We start from the raw sequence: 27,534 nt of genomic DNA on the forward strand, positions 1-27,534 counted from the left end.
GTTCCACCATTGGGGTGTCAGAGCAGCGAACAGTTTTGACTGGGCTGAGCGGGAACTGTGCTTCCTCAGAGGTAGGGGGGCCAGCAGGCCAGTGGTGGATGAACGCAGTGCCCTTGTTTGGGTGTAGGGCCTGATCAGAGCCTGAAGGTATGGAGGTGCCGTTCCCTTCACAGCTCCGTAGGCGATCACCATGGTCTTGTAGCGGATGCGAGCTTCAACTGGAAGCCAGTGGAGAGAGCGGAGGAGCGGGGTGACGTGAGAAAACTTGGGAAGGTTGAACACCAGACGGGCTGCGGCGTTCTGGATGAGTTGTAGGGGTTTAATGGCACAGGCAGGGAGCCCAGCCAACAGCGAGTTGCAGTAATCCAGACGGGAGATGACAAGTGCCTGGATTAGGACCTGCGCCGCTTCCTGTGTGAGGCAGGGTCGTACTCTGCGAATGTTGTAGAGCATGAACCTACAGGATCGGGTCACCGCCTTGATGTTAGTGGAGAACGACAGGGTGTTGTCCAGGATCACGCCAAGGTTCTTAGCACTCTGGGAGGAGGACACAAGGGAGTTGTCAACCGTGATGGCGAGATCATGGAACGGGCAGTCCTTCCCCGGGAGGAAGAGCAGCTCCGTCTTGCCGAGGTTCAGCTTGAGCTGGTGATCCGTCATCCACACTGATATGTCTGACAGACATGCAGAGATGCGATTCGCCGACTGGTTATCAGAAGGGGGAAAGGAGAAGATTAATTGTGTGTCGTCTGCATAGCAATGATAGGAGAGACCATGTGAGGATATGACAGAGCCAAGTGACTTGGTGTATAGCGAGAATAGGAGAGGGCCTAGAACGAGCCCTGGGGGACACCAGTGGTGAGAGCGCATGGTGCGGAGACAGATTCTCGCCACGCCACCTGGTAGGAGCGACCTGTCAGGTAGGACGCAATCCAAGCGTGGGCCGCGCCGCAGATGCCCAACTCGGAGAGGGTGGAGAGGAGGATCTGATGGTTCACAGTATCAAAAGGCAGCAGATAGGTCTAGAAGGATGAGAGCAGAGGAGAGAGAGTTAGCTTTAGCAGTGCGGAGAGCCTCCGTGACACAGAGAAGAGCAGTCTCAGTTGAATGCCCAGTCTTGAAACCTGACTGATTAGGATCAAGAAGGTCATTCTGAGAGAGATAGCAGGAGAGCTGGCCAAGGACGGCACGTTCAAGAGTTTTGGAGAGAAAAGAAAGAAGGGATACTGGTCTGTAGTTGTTGACATCGGAGGGATCGAGTGTAGGTTTTTTCAGAAGGGGTGCAACTCTCGCTCTCTTGAAGACGGAAGGGACACGGCCAGCGGTCAAGGATGAGTTGATGAGCGAGGTGAGGAAGGGGAGAAGGTCTCCGGAAATGGTCTGGAGAAGAGAGGAGGGGATAGGGTCAAGTGGGCAGGTTGTTGGGCGGCCGGCCGTCACAAGACGCGAGATTTCATCTGGAGAGAGAGGGGAGAAAGAGGTCAAAGCACAGGGTAGGGCAGTGTGAGCAGGACCAGCGGTGTCGTTTGACTTAGCAAACGAGGATCGGATATCGTCAACCTTCTTTTCAAAATGGTTGACGAAGTCATCCGCAGAGAGGGAGGAGGGGGGGGGAGGGGGAGGAGGATTCAGGAGGGAGGAGAAGGTAGCAAAGAGCTTCCTAGGGTTAGAGGCAGATGCTTGGAATTTAGAGTGGTAGAAAGTGGCTTTAGCAGCAGAGACAGAAGAGGAGAATGTAGAGAGGAGTGAGTGAAAGGATGCCAGGTCCGCAGGGAGGCGAGTTTTCCTCCATTTCCGCTCGGCTGCCCGGAGCCCTTGTTCTGTGAGCTTGTAGTGAGTCGTCGAGCCACGGAGCAGGAGGGGAGGACCGAGCCGGCCTGGAGGATAGGGGACAGAGAAAATCAAAGGATGCAGAAAGGGAGGAGAGGAGGGTTGAGGAGGCAGAATCAGGAGATAGGTTGGAGAAGGTTTGAGCAGAGGGAAGAGATGATAGGATGGAAGAGGAGAGAGTAGCGGGAGAGAGAGAGCGAAGGTTGGGACGGCGCAATACCATCCGAGTAGGGGCAGAGTGAGAAGTGTTGGAGGAGAGCAAGAGGGAAAAGGATACAAGGTAGTGGTCGGAGATTTGGAGGGGAGTTGCAATGAGATTAGTGGAAGAACAGCATCTAGTAAAGATGAGGTCAAGCGTATTGCCTGCCTTGTGAGTAGGGGGGGAAGGTGAGAGGGTGAGGTCAAAAGAGGAGAGGAGTGGAAAGAAGGAGGCAGAGAGGAATGAGTCAAAGGTAGACGTGGGGAGGTTAAAGTCACCCAGAACTGTGAGAGGTGAGCCATCCTCAGGAAAGGAACTTATCAAGGCGTCAAGCTCATTGATGAACTCTCCAAGGGAACCTGGAGGGCGATAAATGATAAGGATGTTAAGCTTGAAAGGGCTGGTAACTGTGACAGCATGGAATTCAAATGAGGAGATATACAGATGGGTCAGGGGAGAAAGAGAGAATGTCCACTTGGGAGAGATGAGGACTCCAGTGCCACCACCCCGCTGGCTCGATGCTCTAGGGGTATGCGAGAACACGTTTATCATATATGCATAGTCACTTTAACTATACATTCATGTACATACTACCTCAATTGGGCCGACCAACCAGTGCTCCCACACATTGGCTAACCGGGCTATCTGCATTGTGTCCCACCACCCGCCAACCCCTCTTTTACGCTACTGCTGCTCTCTGTTCATCATATATGCATAGGCACTTTAACCATATCTACATGTACATACTACCTCAATCAGCCTGACTAACTGGTGTCTGTCTGTATGTAGCCTCTCTACTGTATATAGCCTCTCTACTGTATATAGCCTGTCTTTTTACTGTTGTTTTATTTCTTTACCTAGCTATTGTTCACCTAATACCTTTTTTGCACTATTGGTTAGAGCCTGTAATTAAGCATTTCACTGTAAGGTCTACACCTGTTGTATTCAGCGCACGTGACAAATAACCTTTGATTTGGGGGCTGTGCTTTGGCAAAGTGGGTGGGGTTATATCCTGCCTGTTTGGCCCTGTCCGGGGGTATCATCAGATGGGGCCACAGTGTCTTCTGATCCCTCCTGTCTCAGCCTTCAGTATTTATGCTGCAGTAGTTTATGTGTCGGGGGGCTAGGGTCAGTCTGTTACATCTGGAGTATTTCTCTTGTCTTATCCGGTGTCCTGTGTGAATTTAAATATGCTCTCTCTAATTCTCTCTTTCTTTCTTTCTCTCGGAGGACCTGAGCCCTAGGACCATGCCTCAGGACTACCTGGCATGATGACTCCTTGCTGTCCCCAGTCCACCTGGCCATGCTGCTGCTCCAGTTTCAACTGTTCTGCCTGCGGCTATGGAACCGTGACCTGTTCACCGGACGTGCTTGCTGCACCCTCGACAACTACTATGATTATTATTATTTGACCATGCTGGTCATTTATGAACATTTTAACATCTTGACCATGTTCTGTTATAATATCCACCCTGCACAGCCAGAAGAGGACTGGCCACCCCTCATAGCCTGGTTCCTCTCTAGGTTTCTTCCTAGGTTTTTGGCCTTTCTAGGGAGTTTTTCCTAGGGAGTTTTTCCTAGCCACCGTGCTTCTTTCACATGCATTGCTTGCTGTTTGGGGTTTTAGGCTGGGTTTCTGTACAGCACTTTGAGATATCAGCTGATGTACGAAGGGCTATATAAATAAATTTGATTTGATTTGATTTGATTTATACGAAGAAAAATTATATATACAAGGGATCGGACAAGACAATCAAAACAGACATCCCACTGCTACGCCATCTTGGAAGTAATTGTATGACCTTGTATGACCTCTTATACACTATATTAGGCCCAGCCTTTGGAACTTTGGTTTTCCTAGCTATGGCTACTATATTGTGATCACTACATCCGATGGATCTGGTACAGACACACGCATACGCATACGCATACATTGTAATATTGTTGTATCGTGGAGGCTGTAGACTAGTCCATGGTTAGTATCTTACTGTAAACTGTCCTGGTCAAAACATATTGATACAACAGTTGCTAAGATGGGGAGAAGTCTATCCATAATAAAGCACTGCTCTGCCTTCTAAACAACACTATTAACAAGGCAGGTCCTACAGGCCCTAGTTTCTGCCTTCTTAACATCACTATCAACAAGGCAGGTCCTACAGGCCCTAGTTTCTGCCTTCTTAACAACACTATCAACAAGGCAGGTCCTACAGGCCCTAGTTTCTGCCTTCTTAACGTTTTACCTAATGATATATAAGGAGGGCATTTGCACAACATGTTTCACAACAGCACACAACAAAATTCCAGAGACATATTGAGCGACCAACTGATACCAATCACGACCACACCCAGAGACAGATGGCTGACTTAAGCCCTAGCCACACGAACTGACCACTGGTGTAAAGAACAACATTCCATGAATATCGCAAGCACCCAGACACGAATTACCAGAAATACACACACACACACACACACACACTTAGGTGTGTTGGACTCCGAGGACAAAGGACACTGCCAAGGGCCAATGGGAAGTCGACACCACCTGGAGAGTGGACCGTCCCTCCACTCATCGACCAGTCAGGAGAGCGGACCTACTAGACTCAACGTCAACACACTGTTATTTCATTGTATAAATTGGATGTATACTATGTTTCGGGGCTCTCTTCTGCTAGTTCCCTATGAGCTAAACGAAGGAGTCCGTGCACGCTTTGCCAAATATCTTTGTCTCATAATAAACTGCCTTACTATAAACTGAATCACCCGGTCCAGCGTCTTGACTTGTCTCCTTCTCAAATAACTAATCATCAACAGAATTGGTAGCAGAGGATGGTTTCAAACTCCTGAATTCGGTCCATTAATGGTTGATGTGAGAAGAGACAAGTCCAGGACAATCTTGTAAGGACGGGTGACCTGTCCGCAGGAGTCATCGGCGATTCTGCTTGCCCCGGGAAACTGATCAACGAGCTCGATTAAAAAAAGGTAAGCAGAGCCTGTTAAAACAAAATCTGCATATTGTATTATAGTCTTTATCCAAAATTTGATCAGTAGTACTGGGCGTGAGTATGAATTACTGTTAATATTGTATAAAATTGTATAAACAAACGTTAAGGCTGAGTACAAGGATATTTGCTGTTATAGGCCTAAAAATGTATCCGTGAGTTTCTGTCCAACCAAAGTGGCGTTTGGTTTGGACATTAATACATAGTCGGGTACATGGGATATTGCATTCCGTGAGATTGGGACGGACTGAAGTGACTCTCAGTCCGGAGCATCAATACATAGTTGGGTGCATATAAATTAACCCAGAGATATCCGTGAGATTGGGGCTAACTGAAGTGGTCATCAGTTAGGAGCACCAATATATAGTCGGATAATTAGTTGTTAGGTCAAGTTGCATCGGTACACTGGGACTAGTCGAAATGGCGCTCGACTAGGCGCATCAGTAAAACTGGGATTGATCACGATTAGAACCGAGTAGCGTCAGTAAACTGGGATCGGTATAACTACTCAAGTAGAGTTAGTAAACTGGGATTGGTAAAACGTATCTGTGAGTTTCTGTCCGGCTGAAGTGGCGTTTAGTTGGAGACATTAATATACAGTCAGATACATTGGAATAGTGCATTCCGTGAAATTGGGCGGACTGAAGTGACTCTCAGTCCGGAGCGTCAATACACAGTCGGGTGCATAGAAAATTTAACCTGGAAATATCCGTGAGATTGGGACAACTGAAGTAGTCATCAGTTAGGAGCGCCAATATACAGTCGGATAATTTGGAATATTGTAGTGTTGATTGAGCGTTTCACAGGTCTCCTTTTAATCAATTTAATTTCATTTGTATAATTTTTAAGAATTACTGAGTGAATTGTGGTAAGCCGCCGTGCTGTTGGTATTGTCCTGGGTTATTTCAACAATACAATTAACGAACTGTCTTAATAAAGGTTGAAGTGGTTGTTATTCTGCTACTGTAATATAGACAGTTCATTAAATTATATTATAATTTTCGGAACTTTGTCTACGAGGGTGGGGCACCAGAGATAAGTCTGTGTCAGCACCGTGAATACATCGATGGTTTTGACCAACGACGGGCTAAGTATACAAAGATAGAGGGACATTAGTGTGGGTAATAAAATGGCAACCATTCCACCAACCAAACTTAAATTTAGCGAATATTTAGATCAGAAGATACAGGATAGAGCGGGGGGAAAGGAACATTATAAAGCAATAAGGTAGTGATGGAGGAAGGTTTGAAGGAAGCAGTTGAGAAGGGAATAGAAAGTGAAAAGGACAGAAACAGGAACCACATGTTTAAGAAGGAAGGAAAAAAAACCAGAGAAAAGGAAGACACCGTCAGGGGCCCAGATAACGTGGCAAGTGGAAAGGGGGTACCTGGTGGGAGTGAAAGACAGGTTTGTTGGGTGGGTAACAGTAGTACCAGAGCAATACCAAAGGCACGAGAGGAGGCCAAGTCAGTCATAAAGTGGCTGCAAATCAGTAACAAGCACCTGAGACAGGTGGAGGAGAGATTCGGGATTGTACACAAATTTGGGTAGGTGTGCAGGCCCCAATCTCAGGGCCTCGTGGAACGCGCCACTCAAACCCTTAAGGCTAAATAGCTAAGGTATGTGCAGGTTTGAATATGCCTGGTCCACCAAGGGAGGGAGGTCATATGCCCGCCCTTGATGTACAACAAATTGTAATGTCTGTATGTGAGAAAACTGACGGAACTTTCTGCAGCTCTCTCCACACAGATCCGCAAGGTCAAAGAGGGGGAGCTGTTGGGAGACTCGCCACCACTGAAGGTAAAAGTTGGGGACTGGGTGAGGGTCAAGGTCCACAAGAGAAAGTGGCTGGAACCCAGGTGGACTGGGCTGTACGAAGTGAAGGAAGTTACTTCACACTCTGTCCAGGTCAAAGGTAAATCAGGAGCACCTTGGCACCACCTTACACATTGCACTCCAGCCCCAACCCCTTCCAGAACTTTGACTGAAACCAAGGCCGATTTGCGCGCCCTACATAAATTCGATTCCAACCACTGAAACCTTAGTTGGGGAAAATGGGACAATGGCTTCCGTTTCCACGACCTAAGGCACCACGCCCAGGGTCGGGGTACATCCCTCCCTGGGAGAGGCTGGGGATATCAGCTCCCCTGTTTGTTATTTTTGTGAGTGTACACTACTACGCTGATCACCACCGCTATTGACCCTGGTCAGGCTGATAGGGGCCTAATGTTTCCTTTGCTTCAGGTGGAAGACACTGAACCCGAGTATGCATTCGAATAGTTTAGTTTTCACGCCTGCCACGCGGGAGGCCCGGGTTCGGATCCCAGCCCATGCACCATGGGACTAAAATGTAAGAAGATATGTTTTGCCTGGAGAGATACGGTTGCTAGCGTTTGTTTAAGATATAAATGTAACGTTTTGATAGCTTGATTAGTTTAAATTGAAAGGCTAACTAATTAGAAAATAATAGCGAGAGAATTTTGATATAATACGTTCTCTGTTGCTGGAAATGGCATACAGAGAAAGAGTTGAATGATGTTATTTTTATAAGTATGGCGATTTACATGGTACATATAAGGACATAGACATTTCATAAGTGTGAAGCCGAAAGAGAGATACAGTTGGAATATTGGTTTTAATCTTGTGATAGAGGAAAGGCAGAACGCTGTTTGAAAAGAGGTAATCGCTGGGCTATGTTTGGCGGGAAAGAAGCGTTTTGTTTTGTGATAAATTCTGGTTATTGATTCGTGGTATTGATTGTTTAGTAACACCAGTGAATTGAACATTGCAAGGAAAATATCAAGTCATTAAGGTGAATTACAGGTGGAGTTAATTTTATAATTAACTGGGAAGGTGCACATTAAACACAGTTGTGTATAATGGCAGGGTATTCCTAGCAAACAGAATGGGCCGGTTTGCAGACAAACTGAAAGGGTTTTAGGGTTTTAAGCAATCTTGGGTCAAATTGGTTAAATAGTACGTTAAAATATGGGGTTTCATAGATTGAAGTACAGTATTGTATCCAAGGGTAGCGCATGTTCAATTAAGTTTAAAACTAATGATTGGGGGGAGTACAATGGAAGTATAAGCATTTTTAGGTTTTGTTTGTAGTTAACTTTTGGGTTTCTGAATCGGTGTAGTATGAGGAAATGCTGACCAAGTGGTTATTTTATGGAATATGGAGCGCTTAGCTCTTTGGGGAAAAATTCCTAGGGACAGGATATCTTAAAGGGGTAGACACACATGGCATTTTAAAGTTTTATTTTCTGAGTTTTAATTAAACACGTGAAATTCTTTTGATAGGGAATGTTCTGGGAACTTGAGATACGAAATCTAGATAAGGTTATTAGCTTTCATTTGTCTAATGTAGTAAGAAAGAAAAAACGGTTCTGAAAAGGGGTTATGACTTTTTTGACCCCACTGGTGACTTTTCCTTTTGTGGTCTGATCAGCCGCAATGAAAAGCCATTGGATGGTGAATTTAAGGTCATTTGGGATACTAACTTTAAGGAAACTAGGAGAACTAGGAGAACTGATAATTATGATGGAGTTAAAGTTCTTAGACACAATTGATAATTTGAACCAATGAGAAGACAAAATGACGAAAAGGGTACAATAATTTTTCTTTGGGGAGTAGTTCAGATTAGTCATTTTGATCTGATTATGTTACGTGAATATCGTTTGATAAGTAGGGGTACTTTTTACATTATCTAGATAAGTTTATTTTCCCTTAGGAAGTCAGCTGTGGTTGTATTTAGTGGAAGAGATTTAACACAACAAGACTGTGGAATTAATATAATAGTAATATTATATTTTGTTGATAAAACAGGTTAATAATGGTAGACTTAAGCCAACAGGACAGGAATATATGACATCTGTAGGGAATCCAGGATTATTGAGGGTATCGAGATAAATGTAAGTAGCTATGTAATAAGACCATGAGACATTTAGTACTCCCCTGCACTGCTGAGACCTTGATGGGTTGGAAGTAGAAGGAGGAGAGCATAAACAAGGAAGAGAAGATAAAAGTAACATAGAAGAATTAGATAACGGTTAGTGAGTGGAGACCAGCATAGTTAAATTATAAACAGGTGAGGACAGAAATAACACTGGAGAGACAGAAAAGACATAAGAATAGAAGATGTTAGGTTCATTTAGTTAGGATATTAATACATGGACAGACTATCGGCTCCATAGGCATGTATTATAGTTATGATTTTAAGTTATGTTTGGTAAAATTCGCTAGGAAAAGATATGATAATTTAGTTGAAAGAAGTTGTTCAATCTTAAAGAAGATAGCACACTTGATAGAGAAATGCACAGGGTAGCTAAGGATGAATGCCCCAGGGAGAATTGTACATGTGGTATATGAAAGGGGGCAATCCTACAAGAGAAGGGCTGACATAAGGATAATTTACTAACCTTACAAAAGACATTGTTAAGAAATGCAGCAAAATTGATACATGGCTTGAGCCATGTATAAATAGGGGGAGTATGGTAGAGCAGGCGATAGAACAGGATAGGATGCTACTAGAACAAAAACATTTTTTGTAGAATGTCCATTCCAACATTTGGAAATGGACTTATTGAACTATTCAGAATTAAGGGGAAGAAGGGGTGTTTAACAATAACAGATAAGTATAGCAAATGGGTAGAAGTGTTCCCAACTTACTTGGTGGACATGATTATGGTAGCTAGAATATTAGGACAAGATATAATCCCTAGTGTTGATCCCTAGTGATGATGGATGACAGTTTAGCTAATCAGGTAGAGCTTATAGAATGCCAGAGTTAGGGAGAATAGAGATACCAGAACAGGTAGACATAGAAGTTAAAGATATACTAGCAGAGCACATGAGAAGACTGTTTGTTAACCAAACCCGTATGTCCAAGATTTTGTGTTCAACAGGTGAATTACAGGAGAAGGTGATTCACTCAATCCAACCAGGAGACTGGGTGTGGATCCAGTCCCTGAGGAGAAAAGACGGGAAGCAGCCCCGTGGGGAAGGCCCATACCAGGTGCTGTTAAACCATTGCCTTTGCCATTAGAAAAGCTGAGAGAGTCACTTGGGTCCACGTTATCCACTGCAAGGAGGTATGTACACATATGACCACTGCTGATCACACACAGAGTTAGGAGAAGAACCGATACCAACAGGGTCCGGGGGTTACCTCCTTAACGAAGATTCCCTATCCCGACCGTTCATCACTGTGTGTGCTCCTAGAGGTGTGAGTATGGGGTGGTACCAAGCAGAGAGACTAAGGGCAGGAGAGGGTTGACGGTTTTTGGGAAGAGTAGAAACTCTGAGCTGCATCATAGTCTAATCTTTCTGATATATTCAGATCCACCACCTACTGGTACTAAACATAGGTTACCGTTGTCATGGAGAAGAAGTAAAAGATAAACTATATAATACACTGATGAGTGACGTACAGAATAAGGAATCAAAGAAGATCAAGATGTAGAATTTAAGGTAAACATTAAACAATTTCCTGGGGAAGCAGACAACTGTACAGGAATATGGGTTGGCCAGATTGAAGTACTCAGCCAACCCACCTCGGTTCACCTAAATTCCGGATGAATACCAGTGTTATAGATACAAAAATGGCACCGAGAATTAAGATGATTTTAATGGCTGGAAAGGTAATTGTTAATATGACTGACTTAGGTTTGAAAGCACAGGAGAAAATGTGTAACCTCATAGCACCTATAACTGATGAAGGGTGGGCTAGTACCAGCAAAGGACGCATACGACAGAAATGACCACAAAGGGTGGTTAGGAATTGCGCCCTGGGGTTATTGGTCTAACCAGTTCGAGTTAGTCATCAGAGGCCAGTTATAGGAGGCTAAAGTAGGCACAGGAGGAGTTTTGACCAGGATGGGAGTAGCTTTACAAGATGGATGCTATTGGCATCCTCAGGGAAGTTCCAGATGAATACAAAGCTATGAATCAAATATGTGAAGGCTTTAACACTACATTATTTTGGTAGTTGACAATAAATAATAATGTGGATTGAATTAATGACATCTTTTAATCAACAGAGATTCATGAATGAAACAGGGGATGCAGTAAAGAGGTTCTCTGACCAATTATCCGCCACCTCCCTCATGACCTGGTAAAATAGACTGACTCTCGATAGGTTACGGGCAAAGAGGATGGTGTAGGTAGAATGATTAGGTTCATTGCTGTACGTACATTTTTGATAACACAGATCATGTTTGGGAAATGGAAAAGTGTTGCAAGAACTGTATTATGGGCTGCTTTCACCTGTATGAGTGTGATTGGGTTGTGTGGTTGTTGTTTGGTCCCGTGTGCAAGAGGTTTAATCACCAGAACTCTAGAGAGATGATAACGGAGCAGATGGTGAGCTACGGACCGAGTCAAAGTTCAGATCAATGAGATGACAAGTACCTACCGCCGAGCAAGGTGGAGGATTCATTCAAATATGAGGAGCACATGTTAGATGAGACCATCTATTGGGATGCATGAATTAGTTTGAATTTGTGTGAAATTTCTGAATCCAATCAAAATAGATGTGTTATAATGTATGTGAAATATCTAGCAAAACGGGTGGATTGTAATGGAAATGATATGATTTTAATCCCTATTGAGACTTGACAAGCTATCTGCTGAGGTGAGACGTGAAGAGGGGGACTCACAAAATTTGTCTCTGACTTCCGTTTGTTTGTTTTCACTCCCGCTGTGCCGCAGATTGTTCTTTTTTGTCACGTCTTGCAGACGTGAAGAGGGGGATTTGTAATAAAGATAATCTAACGTTTTACCTAATGATATATAAGGAGGGCATTTGCACAACATGTTTCACAACAGCACACAACAAAATTCCAGAGACATATTGAGCGACCAACTGATACCAATCACGACCACACCCAGAGACAGATGGCTGACTTAAGCCCTAGCCACACGAACTGACCACTGGTGTAAAGAACAACATTCCATGAATATCGCAAGCACCCAGACACGAATTACCAGAAATACACACACACACACACACACACACACTTAGGTGTGTTGGACTCCGAGGACAAAGGACACTGCCAAGGGCCAATGGGAAGTCGACACCACCTGGAGAGTGGACCGTCCCTCCACTCATCGACCAGTCAGGAGAGCGGACCTACTAGACTCAACGTCAACACACTGTTATTTCATTGTATAAATTGGATGTATACTATGTTTCGGGGCTCTCTTCTGCTAGTTCCCTATGAGCTAAACGAAGGAGTCCGTGCACACTTTGCCAAATATCTTTGTCTCATAATAAACTGCCTTACTATAAACTGAATCACCCGGTCCAGCGTCTTGACTTGTCTCCTTCTCAAATAACTAATCATCAACACTATCAACAAGGCAGGTCCTACAGGCCCTAGTTTCTACCATCTTAACAACACTATCAACAAGGCAGGTCCTACAGGCCCTAGTTTCTACCTTCTTAACAACACTATCAACAAGGCAGGTCCTACAGGCCCTAGTTTCTACCTTCTTAACAACACTATCAACAAGGCAGGTCCTACAGGCCCTAGTTTTGTCGCACCTGGACTACTGTTCAGTCATGTGGTCAGGTGCCACAAAAAAAGGACTTTGCAATTGTCTCAGAACAGGGCAGCACGGCTGGACCTTGGATGGACACAGAGAGCTAATATTAATAATATGCATGTCAATCTCTCCTGGCTGAAAGTGGAGGAGAGATTGATTTCATCACTACTTGTATTTATGAGAGGTATTGACATGTTGAGTGCACCGAGCTGTCTGTTTGAACTATTGGAATACAGCTCGGATACCCATGCATACCCTACAAGACATGCCACCAGAGGTCTATTCACAGTCCCCAAGTCCAGAACAGACAATTTTTTTGTAAGTATTTAACCTTTATTTAACTAGGCAAGTCAGTTAAGAATAAATTCTTATTTACAATTGCGGCGTACACCGGCTAAACCTGGACGACGCTGGGCCAATTGTGCGCCACCCTGTTGCAGCTGCCCACTGCAACAAAATAAACAAACAACCAAACAGTTCCGTAAGGCACACAGGCTATACAGAAAACAACCACCCACAAACCCAAAGGAAGGGCTGCCTAAGTATGGTTTCCAATCAGAGGCAGGTGTCTTTTGTTGTCTCTGATTGGAAGCCATACTTAGGCAGCCCTTTTTTCCTTTGGGTTTGTGGGTGGTTGTTTTCTGTATAGCCTGTGTGCCTTATGGAACTGTTTGGTTGTTTGTTTATTTTGTTTGAGTGTTCTCTCTAAATAAATAAATAAAGAAGAGCACTATACCCGCTGCGCCTTGGTCTGTCCCTTACGACGCTTATGACAGGTTAGTAATACAGACTGTAGACTAGTCTATTGTTAGTAATACAGACTGTAGACTAGTCTATTGTTAGTAATACAGACTGTAGACTAGTCTATTGTTAGTAATACAGACTGTAGAGTTGTCTATGGTTGGTAATACAGACTGTAGACTAGTCTATGGTTAGTAATACAGACTGTAGACTAGTCTATTGTTAGTAACACAGGCTGTAGACTAGTCTATGGTTAGAAGAAGGGATCCTGAGAGGAGTGGTATAGTACTAGATCTGTACCAGAACAGAGGGAGGGATCCTGAGAGGAGTGGTGTAGTAGTAGATCTGTACCAGAACAGAGAGGAGTGGATCCTGAGAGGAGTGGTGTAGTAGTAGATCTGTACCAGAACAGAGGGATAAACCAACAAGTGATATATGTTTCAGTAAGATTGGATTTATAACATATATAACAATAGTGGAGCAGGGTGGTAGGTTGGTAATGAGTGTAGGGTTAGATGGTAGGGTATTTAAATAGTGGAGCAGGGTGGTAGGTTGGTAATGAGTGTAGGGTTAGATGGTAGATGGTAGGGTATTTAAATAGTGTAGTAGGGTGGTAGGTTGGTAATGAGTGTAGGGTTAGATGGTAGATGGTAGGGTATTTAAATAGTGTAGTAGGGTGGTGGGTGGTAGGTTGGTAATGAGTGTAGGGTTAGATGGTAGATGGAAGGGTATTTAAATAGTGTAGTAGGGTGGTAGATGGTAATGAGTGTAGGGTTAGATGGTAGATGGTAATGAGTGTAGGGTTAGATGGTAGTGGTAGGGTATTTAAATAGTGTAGTAGGGTGGTGGGTGGTAGGTTGGTAATGAGTGTAGGGTTAGATGGTAGATGGTAGGGTATTTAAATAGTGTAGTAGGGTGGTAGGTTGGTAATGAGTGTAGGGGTAGATGGTAGGGTATTTAAATAGTGGAGTAGGGTGGTAGGTTGGTAATGAGTGTAGGGTTAGATGGTAGATGGTAGGGTATTTAAATAATGGAGTAGGGTGGTGGGTTTTTAGTGAAGGGTTAGATGGTAGGGTATTTGTTGATTTATTCATTATTATTTGTATTTATTTTCAATCAAAGTGTAAGGAAGTTATATTCCAGTCTAGCAGCCCTTACAAAAAAAGGTTGCCGTTTTGAAACTGCAGTAAAACTGGAGTAACTGTATTTTGGATGCAATATTTGCAGAATAACTGCAGTTATACTGCAAAATTACTGCAGTAAAAAAAACGTATTTTGAATGCAGTATTTGCAGCATACTGCACTCTAACTGCAATATTTGTTCGTACAGGAGGTGGCGGCAATGCAACATTTATTAGACGCCAAACGCCGTTAAACCTGATCGAAGAAGAAGTTGTATTGTTTTGATTCGTTGAAGTCGCAGCCGAAATACCGTGTGTCTGCAGGTAGGAATAAATTAGATAGCTGTTCATCTTCCCATGCAATGTAGTATGTTTTACATGCGTTTTTACTTTATGCACATGTTTTTACTTTCGCATTGTTCATTAACGCTTTACAGCTAGCTAGCTAGTTAACTGGCTAAAGGGTTCGTGCTATCTGGAGTCCCTGGGACGTTCCTACCCCAAATCCTCCCCTTAACCCCAAATTCTCCCCTTAACCCTAACCCTAAATTCTCCCCTTAACCCTAACCCTAAATCCTCCCCTTAACCCTAACCCTAAATCCTCCCCTTAATCCCTACCCCAAATCCTACCCTAACTCCTCAGTTTAACCCCTACCCATTTTAAATGTAAGCTTCAATGTGTTAGGGACGTCCCAAGGACCCCGGATTGCATGAATCCTGGCTAAAGCTAACAGGCTAGTGAAAGAGGGTTATCTGGCTACACATCACATTATCTTGCCGGTAGCTGAGGAACGTCCTTCTCCGGTCTCCAGACGATGGGCTCGTTCTGCATGCACCCGCAACCAGGTTCTACCAGGAAGTCCCCGGAGCTGCAGCAAGCCATAACGGCTACCTAGTTAGCACAAAATAACACGTTTCTTCAACCAACCAAAAAAATTGAACATTATACACACACATTGAGTTGTTGCTACCAAAAAGTCAATGTGGGTATTAATCTTGTTCATTCCCAGCGCGCATTTCCACCCATACGAAAAAAAGATTAGTCAGAGTGCAGTATAACTGAAAATACTGTGACCATAATACCTCTTTCTTTTTTACTGCCGTAATTGTGCAATGTAACTGCAGTTATTATGCAATTACTGCGTCCAAAATACCACAGTTGACTGCAGTTTGAAGGCTGCAGTCTTTTGTTTTAAGGGCAGGGTGCTGTTGCAGATATAGCATATGGTGTAAAAGTATCTGGCCTTTTCTGTAGCCTACAGGCTGGAGATGTCATGTATGGCACTGTAATGAGATGCAAACTTCTGTAGGTTTCTCTGATCAAATAGCCTAATCTAAAAATGTTTTGACATGTTAACAAACAACATCCTAACGGGTCAAAGTAAAATGGAAAATATGGAATGGACATCAGGCGACTCACAACTAATGTCCAGGAGTTTTTTTCCCTGTGGGCAAAATTGTCATGATCAGTGGTTTCGAGTTCGTATCCGTCAAATAAAATACTTCTGCATTTCCCGCTGTGTAAACACATTGCAAATAGGCTTAGGATAACTCCTCCTGATAAATTTGGGTAGCTGATATTCGTAGCTTTTAAATAGCCAAATTGATTAGTCACATTACTCCTGAGTGGCAGCAGCGGTCTAAGGCACTGCATCTCAGTGCTAGAGGCGTCACTACAGGCCCTGGTTCGATTCCAGGCTGTATCCCTACCGGCTGTGATTGGGAAACCCATAGGGCGGTCCACAATTGGCCCAGCGTCGTTAGGGTTTGGCCGGGGTAGGCCGTCATTGTAAATAAGAATTTGTTCTTAACTGACTTGCCTAGTTAAATAAACAGGAATCCGGACTAATCAAACCAATGCAATGGCCTGTTTTTACAAATGGTGGGCCTACCACATGGATGGGCATTTCTAAACTTCCATTGCAGCAGTCATGGTAGGCTACACCCCAGTAAGTCCTATTTGCTCCTGTCTGTACATCTTTTTTTGTTGCGGCGTTGATTCCCATGTCCACAGAGGTTTATTTATCGGTTAGGTCCGGACCAAATCTGATCCAATCATAGACCTTTATGTTTGGTTCAGATTTTGTCCAGTCTGACCCGGCCTTGATCTGGCCCAAACGTAGACGTCTTTTCACCTTTCATTCATTGCCCCACTTCATCACCTGGGAAATATGAATATTCAAAGTCATTCTAGTGTTGGCGGGGGCCATTTTTTTTCTCTCACTCAAAAGAGCCAGGACCGGCCCTGCACAGAGCTTGATGTGAAGGTAGAGCAAGATTTATTTTATTTATTTCACCTTTATTTAACCAGGTAGGCTAGTTGAGAACAAGTTCTCATTTACAACTGCGACCTGGCCAAGATGAAGCAAAGCAGTTCGACACATACAACAACACAGAGTTACACATGGAATAAACAAAACATACAGTCAATAATACAGTAGAACAAAAGAAAACAAAAAGTCTATATACAGTGAGTGCAAATGAGGTAAGTTAAGGCAATTAATAGGCCATGGTGGCGAAGTAATTACAATATAGCAATTAAACACTGGAATGGTAGCTGTGCAGAAGATCAATGTGCAAGTAGAGATTCTGGGGTGCAAAGGAGCAAGATAAATAAATAAATAAATACAGTATGGGGATGAGGTAGGTAGATAGCCCATCTGTAAACAGCCCATCTATGTACAGGTGCAGTGATCTGTGAGCTGCTCTGACAGCTGACGCTTAAAGCTAGTGAGGGAGATATGAGTCTCCAGCTTCAGAGATTTTTGCAGTTCGTTCCAGTTATTGGCAGCAGAGAACTGGAAGGAAAGACGACCAAAGGCGGAATTGGCTTTGGGGGTGACCAGTGAGAAATACCTGCTGGAGCCCGTGCTATTGGTGGGTGCTGCTATGGTGACCAGTGAGCTGAGATAAGGGGGGACTTTACCTAGCAGGGTCTTGTAGATGACCTGTAGCCAGTGGGTTTGGCGACGAGTATGAAGCGAGGGCCAGCCAACGAGAGCGTACAGGTCGCAGTGGTGGGTAGTGTATGGGGCTTTGGTGACAAAACGGATGGCACTGTGATAGACTGCATCCAGTTTGTTGAGTAGGGTATTGGAGGCTATTTTATAGATGATATCACCGAAGTCGAGGATCGGTAGGATGGTCAGTTTTACGAGGTTATGTTTGGCAGCATGAGTGAAGAATGCTTTGTTGCGATATAGGAAGCCGATTCTAGATTTAATTTTGGATTGGAGATGTTTAATGTGAGTCTGGAAGGAGAGTTTCCAGTCTAACCAGACACCCAGGTATTTGTAGTTGTCCACATATTCTAAGTCAGAGCCGGGCGTGGATCAGCTTACCTTGTTAGCCAGCTAGATGGATGAATTTCTCTCATGACAGCCAACAATATAACTAAACTAAATGCAGTGGTGGAAAAAGTACCCAATTGTCATACTTGAGTAAAAGTAAAGATACTTTAAAAGAAAATGACTCAAAGTAAAAGTGAGTCACCCAGTAAAATACTACATGAGTAATACTTTGAAAGTATTTGGTTTTAAATATACTGAAGTATCAAAAGTAAATGCAATTGCTAAAATGTACTTAAATATCAAAAGTAAAAGTATGAACCATTTCAACTGAAGGTTGCTGGATCGAATCCCTGAGCTGACAAGGTTAAAATCTGTCGTTCTGCCCCTGAACAAGGCAGTTAACCCACTGTTGCCCGGTAGGCTGTCATTCTAAATAATAATTTGTTCTGACTTGCCTAGTTAAATAAAAACATATTTTCAAATTCCTTATATTAAGCAAAGCAGATGGACACATTTTTTAAATATTTTTTTCATATACGGATAGCCAGGGGCACGCTCCAACACTCAGACAACCATTTACAAACGAAGCATGTGTTTAGTGAGTACGCCAGGTCAGCCAGTAGGGATGACCAGGGATGTTCTCTTTAAGTGTGTCAATTAGACAATTTTCCTGTTCTGTTAAGCATTCAAAATATAATTAGTACTTTTGGGTGTCAGGGAACATTTATGGAGTAAAAAGTACATCATTTGCTTTAGGGATGAAGTGAAGTTAAAGTTGTCAAAAATATAGAAAGTAAAACTTTTTGAAGTACTTTACACAACTGGTTACAGCTTTACTCTAAAATGGATTAAATAAATAAAAGTCCTCATCAATATACACACGATACCCGATAATAACAAAGTGAAAACAGGTTTTTAGCAAATGTAAATAAATAAATAAATACCCTTTGCTATGAAACTCAAAATTGAGCTCAGCTGCATCCTATTTCCATTGATCATCCTTGAGATGTTTCTACAAATTGATTGGGGTCCACCTGTGATAAATTCAATTGATTGGACATGATTTGGAAAGGCACACACCTGTCTATATAAGGTCCCACAGTTGACAGTGCATGTCAGAGCAAAAACCAAGCCATGAGATCGAAAGAATTGTGGCCTCCATCATTCTTAAATGGAAGAGGTTTAGAACCACCAACATTCTTCCTAGAGCTGGCCGCCCGGCCAAACTGAGCAATCGGGGGAGAAGGGCCTTGGTCAGAGAGTTGACCAAGAACCCGATGGTCACTCTGACAGAGCTCTAGAGTTCCTCTGTGGAGATGGGAGAACCTTCCAGAAGGACAACCATCTCTGCAGACTCAACCAATCAGGCCTGTATGGTAGGTTGACCAGACAGAAGCCGCTCCTCAGTAAAAGGCACATGACAGCCCGCTTGGAGTTTGCCAAAAGGCACCTAAAGGACTCTCAGACCATGAGAAACAAGATTCTTTGGTCTGATGAAACCAAGATTGAACTCTTTGACCTGAATGCCAAGCGTCACGTCTGGAGGAAACCTGGCACCATCCCTACAGGGAAGCGTGGTGGCAGCATCATGCTGTTTTGGTGTTTTTCAGCAGCAGGGACTAGGAGACTAGTCAGGATCGAGGGAAAGATAAACGGAGCAAAGTACAGAGAGATCTTTGATGAAAACCTGCTCCAGAGCACTCAGGACTTCAGACTGGGGCGATGGTTCACCTTCCAACAGGACAATGACCCTAAGCACACAGCCAAGACAACGCAGGAGTGGCTTTGGGACAAGTCTCTGAATGTCCTTGAGTGGCCCAGCCAGAGCCCAGACTTGAACCCTATTGAGCATCTCTGGAGAGACCTGAAACTAGCTGTGCAGCGACGCTCCCCATCCAACCTGACAGAGCTTGAGAGGATCTGCAGAGAAGAATGGGAGAAATTCCCCAAATACAGGTGTGCCAAGCTTGTACAGTCATACCCAAGAAGACTCGAGGCTGTAATCACTGCCAAAGGTGCTTCAACAAAGTACTGAGTAAAGGGTCTGAATACTAAATGTGATATTTCCGTTTTTTTTAAATATATATAAATGTGCAAAATTATAAACTGTTTTTCGAATTGTCATTATTGGGTATGGTGTGTAGATTGAGGATTTTGTTGTTGTTTTTAGAATAAGAGAATAAGTATGTAACGTTACAAAATGTGGAAAAAGTCAAGGGGTCTGAACTTTTCAAATGCACTGTACATGGAGACTTAATCAAGCTAGTCATCTTGAGTACTTTCTTGTCTCTTTCTCTCTTGCATCAAAGGTTAAAGTATTGATAGGAGACCAAATGAGGTCAAATGATGTAATTGTCCTTCACATAACTCTTCCAGAATTTCCTCTTGGACAGGGATATTGGAGATTGAATTAGTCTACTGGAGGACAATTTGTTCTTAACTAGGACAATAATTTATAACTGAATTTTTCCAGTACAACGTACAGTACCAGTCAAAAGTTGACACACCTACTCATTGCAGGGTTTTTATTTTTTCTATTTTCTACATTGTAGAATAATAGTGAAGACATCAAAACTATGAAATAACGCATATGGAATCATGTAGTAACCAAATGTGTTAAACAAATGAAATAATATTTTATATTTGAGATTCTTGAAAGTAGACACCCTTTGCCTTGATGACAGCTTTGCACACCCTTGGCGTTTTCTTGACACTGGTTGCTCCTGTGGGTCTCTGGATGGGAGTCTGCTAGATGACTGAATGTAAATGTTGAGCGGCTTGGGTGCAGGTAGATTGTATGTTTTAAAATTCTATAAAAAACATCATGGATAGGCTTACTGTTGACCAAATGATTGTTTTATAAAAATCTACAGGAACGTTGTCGCAAAATCACAGGAAATGACCTACATACTCAAAATGCTTCGGTAAGAGGAAGGAAATGTCGGGGTCGTCATTTTTCGTTTATCGTCCCAGCTCTTAGCATGCCTTAATTTTGCTATTTGAACGGTTATAACAAGGCATTTGCCTGACAAATAACCATTACCAAACTTCCATGACCGTCACAGCCCTAGTAGGCAGCCATCCAGATAGTTAGCTAGTTTATAAAAGTTTATAAAAAAGACGCTTGGACACTCATTCCATGTTGTTTAGGTTACTATATTATGTTGTTGGTTACCATGCTACGGGAATATCTCCTCTCCATCTCTGCTTCTTCTCTTCCTCCTCTCCTTGTCTTCTCTCCTCCTCCTCTTCTTCCTGTCTTCTCTCCTCCTCCTATTCTCCCCCTCTAACTCTCCCTCTCTCCTCAAGTGATGAAGACCTCCCAGTCAGCAGAGACAGAAGGCGATAAGGTCACTTCCTGGGTGTCTGTGTGCCCCAGGGGCTTGTGGGAGGTTTGTCAGAGGAGGAAACGAGGGGCGGAGCCAGCTGACCCCTCTGGAGACGTCTACCCCGGGATTGGCTCTCTGTGTCGGGTCAGAGTTCAACTCCAAGGGGAACCTACAAATGTCCCGGAGCTGTCACTCAAACCTGACCTGCCAATCGCAGTCCTTTCAGATGCCCAGGTCCCACCCCTACAGCGCTCCCAGGGTACCATGCTGCAAGTCCCACTTGGTGATTGGATCATTCTGAGGCTGGGGGAGGGGCAGTGTGACATCACAGAGGGGTGTGTGGAGGGGATGAGAGCTGGAGACAAGTGTGAGGTAAGGAGAGGCTCACACATCAATAGCATCACACTGAATCAGAATGTACTGGCTGTTACCCATTCACTCTTCATAAAGCTGGTCTTAACCTTTCACCTCTTTGACCCTCGTGTCCCCAGGTAATGCTGACCCCACTAACAGACCGACTCCGGGAAGGAGAAGAGGAGCAGAAGAGGGCAGGCCCTGACCAGTCCCTGTGTATAACAGTAGAGCTCCAGTCCTTCTCTCCTGGCCATGAGTCCTGGCAGCTGTCAGCTGGAGAGAAGTGGGGCTGGGTGATGTCACACAAGCAGAGGGGAGGGGACAGGTTCAGGGCGGGGGACATGTGGGGGGCGGCAGACAGCTACAGCCGAGCCATCAAACTCCTCATCACCCTAAAACTACACACCCGGCTAGAAAGGGAGGAGATGACTCCGATAGAGGAGGAGGATGAGGAGACGGAGAAGAAAGATAGCCTAGAGGGCCCTACAGATCGTCAGTACCGTTCCACCAAGGCCTCTCTCTACTCCAACCTATCCCTGTGTCAGCTGAAACTAGGCCAGTGGTCCCGGGCCAGGGGCTGTGCCTCCAGGTAAGGCTAGGAAATGCCAGGGACCTCACCAGTACTTCTTTTGTAAATCTGGAATTCCCAGAACACATAGTGAGCGTGGGGGGGCTCTGAGGTACCGTCCCAAACACATTGAGAAGAAAAGTGTCTAACACAACGTAGCGGCAGACAGAGTAAACAGCCAAGTAGCCTACTATCTATGGAGGTGAAACACACAGCACTCTCCAAGTAGGCTACTATCTATGGAGGTGAAATACACAGCACTCTCCAAGTAGCCTACTATCTATGGAGGTGAAACGGACAGCACTCTCCAAGTAGCCTACTATCTATGGTGGTGAAACACACAGCACTCTCCAAGTAGCCTACTATCTATGGTGGTGAAAAACACAGCACTCTCCAAGTAGCCTACTATCTATGGTGGTGAAACACACAGCACTCTCCAAGTAGCCTACTATCTATGGAGGTGAAACACACAGCACTCTCCAAGTAGCCTACTATCTATGGTGGTGAAATGGACAGCACTCTCCAAGTAGCCTACTATCTATGGTGGTGAAATGGACAGCACTCTCCAAGTAGCCTACTATCTATGGTGGTGAAACACACAGCACTCTGCCCATTTCACTGCCCACATACTTGAGTATAGCTGCGGGGCAGTTACACAAGTCCACATTTCTTAGAGCCTAATTTTCTAGACATCAGTGTACAGCAACATTTTTAGACGACACTGCAGAACACCTGCCATATACGCACATACTCAGCTGTGGGGCTTACAAGACCTGCATTTCATATCATTTTCAAGACGTCAGTGTAGCTGTAGAACAAATATCAGAATAAAACTTCAAATCAAATAAATCATTGTAGGATACAGCAGAACACACATGAGAATATATAGGCCTCCTGCCTATGTGATAATATGAAGCACATATTCAGATTACCTTGAACAGTACAGAACAAGTTTGTAAAGGAAGAAAAATGTAATACCTTAGTTTTCAAAACCTCCCACAACGACTCTCCCCATGTCAAATCCATTTAACTCTTGAGAGTCAACTTCTTGCTCAAAGCCATGAGCGGGCCTGTGACGTTTAGTCTCCTTCTCAGGCTGTTCTGAAAGACAGACACTACAGCCAATTTTTTTTTTCATTTTGACTGTGAACTATAACCTGGGTGTCCTCTCTAGCCTTGTCTACAAATGCGCCTGTTCAAAAACCTTTTTTCTGAGGGCTATTTGTTGTTTCTTTACGTCTGAGACATAGGATGTTAATTTACTGTACATCCACCCACTATTTTGCTAGTTTAATCCCTCCAGTTGTTTCTAGACCCAAGCTCCCTACTTTTTTTGCATGTTGTACAGCCCAACTTTGAATTCTGCATGACAAGCCAGGGGTTATACGTTTGCTTGTTCTTGAACGGCAAACTGCACCCCCCCCCCCCCCCATCTCCCTCTCCTGCTGAGTCTGACTCGCTAGTAGGTCTACTAGCTAGTGAAGGTAGCTGAGCTGGCGGGATTAATAGCAGCGCTGCTAGCTAAGGTATCGCTATCAGGAACAGTTTGCACCTCACTCTCCTCCGGCGCTGACAGTTCTCTGGCTCGTTCTGGGTTCGATTCACTATCTCTCTGGATTTTAGAGTTTGAGAAATGTCATCAAACTCGATTTGTCTTTTCTTATCGAATTATTATTATTATTATTATTTATTATTATATATTTTTTTAAAGGGCTTTCTCACGATTCACTCAGTAGGGAGACGACTAGCCTAGGCTATGACGTAATTACGTAGGGACCTCTTCACTAGCTGACCACCACTACCAAGATCTGTGTCAAGATCAGTTACTTACCCCACCGGCCCTCCCCATAACCTCTATATACAAATAAGAGAGCAGGTCTGGAATCAGTGTGGCAGGATAGGATGATTACACAGAAGGTTCACCGTGCTTTTACTTGATGGTCTTTCTGGGGGGCGGAAGAAATAACGAGGAGGCAACTTGATATAATGCTGAACACTTTTATTAGAATGTCTACAGTGAGAACAGTGAAACAATTAATAAATCATGCCGCGAGAGATACCGGATCTGGGAAAATAGGTGCCGGAACAAACAGTCAAATCTGAGAGGTGCTGCATCCTGTTCCTGCAGGATCCGTCTCAAATTAACCACTGGACCTCACGATACGATATCATGATACTTGGGTGCTGACACAATATGTATTGGGATTGTCACAATCATGGTCGCTGGAAGATGTTTTTGGGTTGGAGGGCAGTTGAAGGGGGGGTGGAGGTGCTGAGGAGTAGTTCTCTTCGCTCATACAGGAGTAAAAAAAGGCCTAGTTCACTAATTTGCTCATTTGTATGTGACTCGTTTCAGGAAACTAGGCCTATGTCGCGTCACTACTTCACAGTAGAGGCATTTGAACGTAAATATTTATTTTTGATCAAAATGTGTGTTTTGTCAGAAATGCCTTCTGCAATATGTGAACTTTCATGTGCCTTATTAATAACAAACGTGTATTCCATCTGTAAATATGAATAAAATGGTTAAATTACGAGCGTAGTTGGTTTAGCCATGGAAAAAGGCAGGAACCTTCCCGCTAGCCATGATTGGCCGAGATAATGGATGGGATGGACAAGCCGAGAGATGAGTTCTGATTGGTCTACCATGTAGCACCTCCTGTCTATAATGAGATGGTCGGTATGTGTAGGTAATCCTTTCTAACGTGGCTTTTTGAAGCTAACATGAATAACTGCAAAAGTGTTGCTTTCCACTTTCTGGAGGACCGAGTTTTTTGAAATGGGTCGAATGCCGGGGGAAGCACAGTATGATAGCTAAGGAGATGGAGAAAATTCGTTTGAATGCAAATATGCGGAGGGAGTTGAAAAGAGAACACACATAGAAGGCTGTTGTAATTCGGAGACCGGTGTTTTATACATCTTCAAACTAAGGGCAACCATGGCATCCATGACAGAGAGGGAGAAGTGTTCATCCATGTATTCGGGTAAGAGATTCTAGCTAGCTACATTTTGTCAGAAAGACGTTTTCATTTCAAGTTAAGCGTACTGTTAGTTGGCTGGCTCGCTAGCTAACGTTACGTGAATGATCTGTGTAGTAATATTCATATCTCACAGCCATTTGCATTGCTAGCTAACATTGAATCTAGTTTGTTAGCTACATGCAGAGTAGTAATGTTATAAATTAGGATTATGGGTCATTGTTTAGCTATCTAGCTACATGTCTAAACAAAAGACTCCACTATGTAAGGTACCATTTTACTGTACCGTTCACACCTTCTGTGCATGTGACGAATACATTTTTGATTTGATATAGTTTGTATTTACCAGAGACGGTAATGTGAAGAACAACATGACCTGCACCAAAGTCAAATTAGAATATAACATTAGGCCAACAAGACAGTTTACCAAGTTCTAAAATTCTCCAGTAGAATGCCCTACTTTTATTTTGTCACACTCACAACTGTAAGCTATTTCCTGTAATTGGCTCGCCATTAACTTGTAAATAATGATCTTGTTGTGAGTTTGTTTCTGTAATAATGAATACAAATTAGCTAAAGTTAAGACATTGTCAGTTATGATGTGGTCATTATTTAAACTGGCTAGCCAGCTAACTTAACGTTAGCTATCTAGCTAACAAGCTAGAAACTAACCAAAACATTGTTTAGAAAGTTGCTTTTAGGTGCCTGGTTTGCTAGATTGACATAAACAGATGGATTTATTGGTGTTAAAATACACCAGTTATGCTATTTTGGACCACCAGGCTGCTGATCTCATGCATGTGAATCCTTAAAGAGATGGGTGGGGCTAAGGCTTAAGAGGGTGTGAACAATGCTGAATGGGTGGAGACAAAGAAGAGCTCTCCAGTACATGTACCCAAAGGTTCAAGGGCCATTTTCTCAAAAGTGGGGTTACAAGTTTATTCACTTTCAAAGCAGAATTACTTTCCCTCAACTGTAGTGTACATAATGATATACTGTTTTCTAGCTCTGAGTCTCTACTTTTATCCAATGTAAAAAAAAAAACACAATTTAAAATGTTGATACATAAGACAAAATCGAGCCGGTCGGTCACATATGCTCACAATCGTAACGATTCTCTATATTTTGCGATTTGATACTGTGATTTGTTTATTACGATTCGACATTCCCAACGTATTGTTCGCCATGTCTGCTGCAGAGAGACGAGGGAGCATGACAAAATTTGTTTTGATCAGTCATGGAAAAACATATTGGTTCCCTATTTCAAAAGAAAATGAACAAGGAAAAAAATACTAGTTTTGGGCAGGCACAGCTGACTAATGCAAAAATAATATTGAGATATGTCATAATATCCCAATATGTAACTATTTTTTTCCCGCCAGATCCACGCTGCTGGAGCCCCAAGGGCTGAAGGCCTGGTACCGCCTTGGGCAGGCCAACCTGGAGGCAGGGGAGCTGGAGGAGGCCGACAGGGCCTTCAGGAAACTACAGGAGCTCCAGCCTGACTCTCCCTCCGCCCTGAGAGGACTGAGAGAGGTGGGGAGGAGGGAGCGAGAGACGAATAGCAGACTGGGACAGAGACTCGGCAAGATGTTCAGCTGAAGAGGGAGAGCGAGAGAGGACTGATAGCCAACTGGGACAGGGACTGAGTCAAATGTTCAGGGGATGGAGGCAAGAAGGAGAGGGTGACAATTAGCAGACTATTTTTTCATATCCACAAATAGTCTTAGGCTGTGTTCATATAAGTAGCCCAATAATCCCAATAAAATGAATATCAGATTTGGGATGTCTGTGTAAATATGGGCACTGGATTATGGGATTTAAGTGTCAGTCATTTTTTCTATTTTTTTTTCTCGAACTGTTAAGACCCTGGAGCTGTTCTAGAAAATACATCTAAGAAGTGGTATAGAAATTAGCTGGAATTATGGGTAGGACTTCTTTTCACAAACTCGGTCCTGGGGACGCCAAGAGCCACACATTTAGGTTTTTGCCCTAGCAATACATTAGTAATTAAAATATCAAAGCTTGACGATGAGTTGGTTATTTGAATCGGCTGTGTAGTGTCAGGGCACCCCAGTTAGAAACGCTGGGGCAGGATTAGAGTTGTAAAGGGAGGGTATATTACTGGAAATGTTCAAAGTTTACCAGTAAACTACCAGAATTTTGGTAACTTTCAGGTTTTGGGGAATTTAAACAAATTAGTTATCTTTTTGGATAGCTCAGATTATCTGTGTCCCTCTGGCTGTGTTTAATCACATCAGACTTTTGATTAATCAGATCTTCTCACATTAGATCTCTTTTCAGAGCTGATCTGTTTAGTGGAAAAATATCAATTAGTGAAAAAAATACCAGAATTGGGCTGCCTGTGTAAACGCAGCCTGTGTGGCCTTAACACATGCAGGGCCGGATTAAGAAATCATAGGCCCCGGGGCTTAGTTTTTTTTAAATAGATTTCCACACATGGGGAACGTTTATTAGCAGGGTCCCCCCCAGAAAATTGGCCTTTTTTAAAAATGCAATTCTACATCATTTACATGACAGACAGCTGAGTCTTTTAATACAACACAAATGAGTGGCTAC

General features: G+C 43.5%; 1 protein-coding gene and 1 long non-coding RNA gene across 2 annotated transcripts; both read left to right on the top strand.

Moving 5' to 3' along the window:
- The first annotated feature begins 10,989 nt into the window (after positions 1-10,989).
- On the top strand, positions 10,990-11,811 carry LOC123726181 (uncharacterized). The gene is made up of 2 exons (XR_006758475.1): positions 10,990-11,451; positions 11,737-11,811. It is a non-coding gene; the product is annotated as an uncharacterized lncRNA (long non-coding RNA).
- Positions 11,812-14,673: 2,862 nt separating this feature from the next.
- Positions 14,674-26,983, top strand: fkbpl (FKBP prolyl isomerase like). The gene is made up of 4 exons (XM_014183200.2): positions 14,674-14,759; positions 21,035-21,426; positions 21,546-21,997; positions 26,337-26,983. Exons 2-4 carry the CDS (start codon positions 21,037-21,039, stop codon positions 26,554-26,556), a joined length of 1,062 nt encoding a protein of 353 aa, XP_014038675.1. The 5' UTR covers positions 14,674-14,759; positions 21,035-21,036; the 3' UTR covers positions 26,557-26,983.
- The last annotated feature ends 551 nt before the right edge of the window (positions 26,984-27,534 follow it).

This window comes from Salmo salar, chromosome ssa13, assembly GCF_905237065.1.
Source record: "Salmo salar chromosome ssa13, Ssal_v3.1, whole genome shotgun sequence".
Taxonomy (NCBI): Eukaryota; Metazoa; Chordata; class Actinopteri; order Salmoniformes; family Salmonidae; genus Salmo; species Salmo salar.